Below are 6,000 nucleotides of genomic sequence, written 5' to 3' on the forward strand. Positions count from 1 at the left end.
ACTTTGAGAGAAGCCTGCATACGCACGACGGCACACATCACAAGCACGCCTTCACACCATAGGCTGTCGAACAAATATGGACCAAGTGCCTGTTGCGTCACCCACTGACAATCCATGGGCTTGTGAAAAGCGTTTTAAAACCGTGGAACTCAACTTTACCAAGTTTATTTCAAGTTCTCCAATTTGGAGCCAGACACTGTGCAGCAGGGAAGTAGGTTGCGGCACCATGAAACGTGAGGGTGACGTAAACTGCCCCTGATTCATCCACAAAGTATTCCTTTATTGTCCTAATAACAGAATAAAATCGGCACACGGGGAGATTTCATGCGGGAAAAGATGACTGACTTCATATTCTGACTGCATTTATACAGTACATTGAAAACGGGTCTGAATGACCGAGCTATACCGGAGCCAATCGCAGTGATGCTAGTGAGCACCCTCTCTGAGCGTTACCAGGCAATGAGCTTAAAAAAAAAAAGAAGCCCGATTCTTCGGCTTGCTTCGCCTGCGGGCCATAAAGGGAAGTGCTTCCCGACGGATCGGCGTTCGCCTCCACCCGGGAGACGGCTCCGGGATTCCCCCCCCGGGACTCCTCTGCCTCCGCCGCCGCCATCAACAAAATGTTTACTCAGCTCAGCGCGTAACGACACATCCTCCTGCTCCGGGGAGAGAGCCGCGCGGAGACGGGGGCTAATTCGCTAGGACGACCCGCAGAGCGAGCGGCTGTCAGTCTCTAATCCGCAGCGCGGCGCACACGCGTAATTACCATGCGCTGGGGAACGCTAACGACGCGCGGCGCTAACGTGCGCTAATCCGGGCGAGACGGCCCCGTCCCGGGCCCAACGCTGCTCTGGGACGCACACAGGCACAAAAATGCATATGCCACGCTAAAAACAACATCCATCTTAAATGCTCAAGATCAAACTGAATGTGACATTTCTTTTTGTCTGTCATTCTTGTGAGTAAACATAAGACACTGTACTTAGTTGCTAGTATAACTTAATAGACAGGCTAGATGTTGGAGAAAATCTCAATGATACATTGCAAACAAGGCTTCTTAGCAAGTGTTTTAGGCTTGTCCTGAAACTTTCTCTCAAGTAGAAAATAATAGCTTGTTTTTATGTTACTTTCTCCTTGACAAGTGAAATTGCCTTGAAGTAAAATGAGTCAAAATGTCTCACCTCATTGCCAATCTTGTTGTCTTATTCAGCAAAAAAAGTAACAGAAATAAGGTTTCAAGTCTAAAAAGAAGACAAAAAATGCCTGTCAAGGTTGACTTATTTTTTGGTTTTTGCAGTGCAGCAATTGAAAATAAACCGGTCCTGGCTTGAATCCTCTACCACAGGACCTGGGTGGTCTCAAGAGTTAGAGTGTGAGAAATGAAGGCCGTGACAGATGAAGGCTAAAACATGGGAGCATTAAAATAAACAGTAAAATATATTGCCATTGTGACTAAATCAGCAAATGACTTCCTTTCCACCATGAAGGAAAGGTCATCTTCCTGTCACCCTTGCTGAGAGAATTACCGAGCCCTCTTTTTAATCTAGCCGCAATGCACTTTGACTCCAGCTATAAATAAAACACTGGAGCCATAGATTTTTAGAGTTCGGTGGCCCTTGAATTAAACAAAATTTGTAGCGGTAGCAACTTGAAAGCGCGTGTCTGTGAAGTTTGAAGTTGCCTCTCGGACGGAAGTTGGTTTGCTCGCGATGATAAGGGAACTGAGCTCGTAACCCAGAGATTGCAGGCTTGATTCCCAGGTGGGGCACTGCAGTGGTTTCCTAGAACAAGGCTCCTAGCCTGAACTGCTTCAGTACGTAATATTCCCAGCTGCATGCATTGATTGTACATAAAGCTACAGCAAGCCATGCACTGCAAAAAAGTGTTTCAGTCTTGTAGTGAGACTTCAAACCTTACTTTATCCTCTAAAGTAGAAAACATTAGCTTGTTTTCAGTTATGGTTTGCTTGACAACTCAAATCTTATCCCATTGAAAAAAATAAGCCTTTTATGTCGAAACAAAAAGACTTAAATTCCTATTGAGAGCTACTCATTTTTTGCAGTGTTCAAGTCACCCTTGGAAAGAGTGCCTGTTAAACGCATGAATGTAAACAAGTTCAACGTGAAGCGTGTTTCGGTTGGGATTACAGCAGTTTATCAGCCCAACAGGCTTTAGTGCTGTGTGGACCGGTGTGATCAGGCCAGGGTCAATAAACCAATCCGCCGTGGAGACCGGAGAGGGGGTGGGGCTACCGCTGGCTCGTTCGGTGGCGGAGTGTGCAGGAGGTGTGGCAGGTTGACGGGACGACGTGTATATACAGCCCTTTCATTTGCTCCCAGCCCAGGTAAGATTATATGGTAACACAAATACTGTATGTACAGCTGTCTCCACAACAACCTGGACTTCAATGAATAACTAACAACAACAAAAAATGTATCAACACAATACCACCGATGACACATAGTGTGGGTGAAATAAAACTTAAACCTGTTGACAGAATTTCCTTTAAAAGGCATTTTTTGCATCCTATAATTTATAAAAATTTTCCTGGTGGACTTGGACAGTGGAGAACAGTGGAAAGCTGCCTTAGTATTAACAGTATATTTACACTATTAAACCCTTGCACCTTGTTGGGATTATTTCATAGTGAATACTAGGCTCCTAATTATTTTATTTGATTAATGCAGCATCAAATAATAACAGACGCACTGAACGGTGAAGAAACACATTGAAGTGCTGGAAGGTAACAGAGCAAAAAGCTGTTTCTGATAAAGATGATCAAAGACTGAATTCCTTTAATTCGCGAGCTTCTACTTCGGCTGAAATTTCAAATCTGCGGCAAACCTGGGCTGGAAGAGAATCCGCAAAACACGGCAAGGTGACCAAAGCCCCCCCCCCCCCCCCCCCCCCCCCAGTGCGCTAAGAGACGTCCTGAGACTTATAGTGCAGTCCGAAAGTATTTGGACAGTGATGCAATTTTAAAGGGCCGTAACTCCCACACAGTTCACTCAATATGGACGTAAATACCAAATGAAAATATGGACTGTCAGCTTTAATTAGGACTGTCAGCTTTAATGAGCTTTAATTAGGCATATTTACATCCATATGGAGTGAGCCCTATGGGAATTGCATCCCTTGCGTTACTGTCAAATATATTTACGGACTGCAGTGTGTATTTGGAAATAATGCGATCTATGAAAAAACACGTCTCAATCGACAGATCGTAGTTCTGAGCACTGTGGAAAAGCAGGCCGGTGGGTCTAATGCGCTGAAGCGGCCTGATTATGTCATCAATGAGGTCACTGAGTTGATTGAGAGGTTGTTGAACTGTGGCCATGTGACAGGGGAAAGACTGGGGAGCGCTAACAGGTCATGTGACTGTGGAGGGACTGATAAGGTCCTGAAACGAGGGCTGTGAATGTGCGGTGCTTCAGACTGCGGCAGACAGAAGATGGCTGCAATTCCCCTTTCACTGTGCTGCTTTCTCTCCCTCTGTGGGCACCCCTCTCTCAGGGTCTATCTTTCAATCTCCGTCTCTCTCTCTTTCTCATTCTCCCCCTCTCTTTTCCTGTCTCTCAGACTGACTCTCTCCCTCTCTGACTCACAAACTCTTTGTAGAAAGGGAGCTGTACACAATCCAGTTTCCCCTATAGGCTGATGTGAGTAATTCTCACTGTGTGTTTGGGCTGACACACGGACAGTACAGACGAACCACTGATGAAATCATGACAGAGGACTTGGATCTCAGTTTTGACTTATCCTTTCCCAAAGTCTAGAACATGCCTGCAAACATTTCCGCACTCCTTCGACCCAACAAAATAAAAATAAAAACCAAATAAAAGCAACACAACTGCTGTTATGTAATTGTGGTGTATGACGGCACTGAACTCAAGGAGCATTTGTTTGCAGCTGTGTAGTGCATCAGTTCTCCAGTAGGGGCAGCAGTGAGTCAGTGTTACTGGTGAACACAGCATGAAGCAGCAGAGGGAAGTGAATGGGTTCTGGGTCATACTTTACAATAAGGTACATGAATTAGCATTAACTAGTGTAGTTGTTAACATGAATGAATGATGCACAAATAAATAAATAATGAAATAAGAAATAAATAAGAAATTCACTTTTCATTAGTTAAGGTGTTTGTGAAGTACTAACAAATGTATTAGTTAAATTAATATTTATACATTAAAATAGAAAAGGGTAAGCATATAATTAACAAATGCTTCAATGACTTTCATGTAACATTATTGTAAAGTGTTACTGGGCTTTGAGTGGAGTGAGTGAGACTGTTTGAGTGAGTGAGTGAGTGAGTCAGAAAGTGAGTGGAGTGAGTCAGTGAGTCAGTGAGACAGCGGTGAATGGGCTCTGCTCAGACAGTGAGTGAGTGGAGTAGTGAGTGAGTGAGTCAGTGAGAGCATTTGAGTGAGTCAGCAGGGGTAAGAGAATAGGCTCTGCTCAGACAGTGAGTGCAGGAGGGGTGGCTCTGACCTCTTCATGTTGAGCAGGGCCCAGGGGATGCCCGTGGGGGTTTTGAAGGCTGGCAGAAGCCTCTCTCCCAGCTCCACTGCTTTCTTCCGGTACACCTGGGGGAGAGAACCTCTGGTCAGGAAACAGTACTCTCAGTGTGGTCAGGTGACAGTACTCTGTCTGGTCAGTATTCTTAGTGCGGTTATAAAACCATACTCTCTGGGCTGGAAACAATACTCTCAGTGCACAAGAGAAAAAACCAGGCGAGCCGTGGTTCAGGAGAACAAGCAAGAGAGTCCAGTACAAAGCCCAAAATCTCTTGGATTCTTGCTTACTCACTCATTCACTGGCACTCACACAGGCTTATATGCTTGCTTACTCACTCACACACACACACCTCCCCTCTCTCTCTCTCTCTCACTCACACACACACACACACACACACACACACACAGAAACAGCCCTGCTCTTTGAAAGGGGTACAGATCGAGCCCTGAAGCCTGCTGATACGAGCGGATCAGATAAGGGCCAGCGAGATGTCCCGGGCGTTTTAACTTCCTGCCTAACACATCATCATCGGCCTGGCTCTCTCTCATTTCACACTCTTCCTCAAGCCCTGCCCGTCAGCCCACGGAAACGAGCCGTCCGTCAATACCGCCCGCTGGAAAAATAAGGAAATACACACAAACCAGGGAGGGCAGAAACACAGAGCTCCACTGGAGAGTTATGCCAAGGGAACGGGGCGTACAACTCAAATGGCTGTGCGCCCCAAACCCAGCGGGAGACCTACAGTACCACCGTACCCTTGAGCCTGGTACTTAACCCCAATCGATTCAGTAAAAATCCAGCAGCTCAAAAATGCAATCTGGATAAGGCCAACCGCTAAACGCAGGAAACGCAATGTCATGTCCTACATATTTCATCTGAGGAGCAGGCAAAATAAAAATAAGAAACCCAGTCCTGGCCCCGTGTTATTAAGGGAGGAAGACATGACAGCAATCCTTCAGGAGGAGAGGAAAGGCGAAGGAGGAGAAGAAATAAAGAGAGGTCGAATCCTTCTAAGAAAGCCTGAGCGATGGGGCTCCAAGGAGACGGCCTTTCCGCTGTCATTATTGAAATGTGCGAGGCGCGCGGTCGCGCCATCTAATATACAGCTGGGCGCCACAGATCAGCGGCGGTAATTACGTGTCAGAGGAGGGCTCTGTGGCAGAGGGGTGAAAGATAGCGCTAGCTCGACGGCGAATGTTTCTGCGGGAGAGATCGCATCGGCGTTGTCATCACTCACGGGCACCGGGGACTCTGCGCGGACCCCCGTCCGTAAATCCCGCTTGTTAAAAAAAGGGGCGGAGCTACGGCACCGGTGAAGAGGGAGGTACACACGCACACGCATGCGTACACACATGCAAACACAGCAACGCACACACAAACGCACGGTCCCCGTCCGTAAATCTTGCTTCTTAAAAACGGGCGGAGCTACGGCACCGGTGAAGAGAGAGGTGTGGAATACACAGACGCAAACGCATGCGCACACATATG

The 6,000-nt window shown here is 46.7% G+C and overlaps 1 protein-coding gene across 1 annotated transcript in view; it reads right to left on the minus strand.

The window, feature by feature from the left end:
- Nucleotides 1-6,000, minus strand: part of man1a1 (mannosidase, alpha, class 1A, member 1) — a 134,787-nt gene that overhangs the window by 35,827 nt on the left and 92,960 nt on the right. Inside the window, exon 5 of the mRNA XM_061242087.1 lies at nucleotides 4,486-4,580. Coding sequence (XP_061098071.1) covers nucleotides 4,486-4,580 — 95 coding nt within the window. The remainder of the gene's footprint in view (nucleotides 1-4,485; nucleotides 4,581-6,000) is intronic.

Source organism: Conger conger, chromosome 5 (genome assembly GCF_963514075.1).
Source record: "Conger conger chromosome 5, fConCon1.1, whole genome shotgun sequence".
NCBI lineage: Eukaryota > Metazoa > Chordata > Actinopteri > Anguilliformes > Congridae > Conger > Conger conger.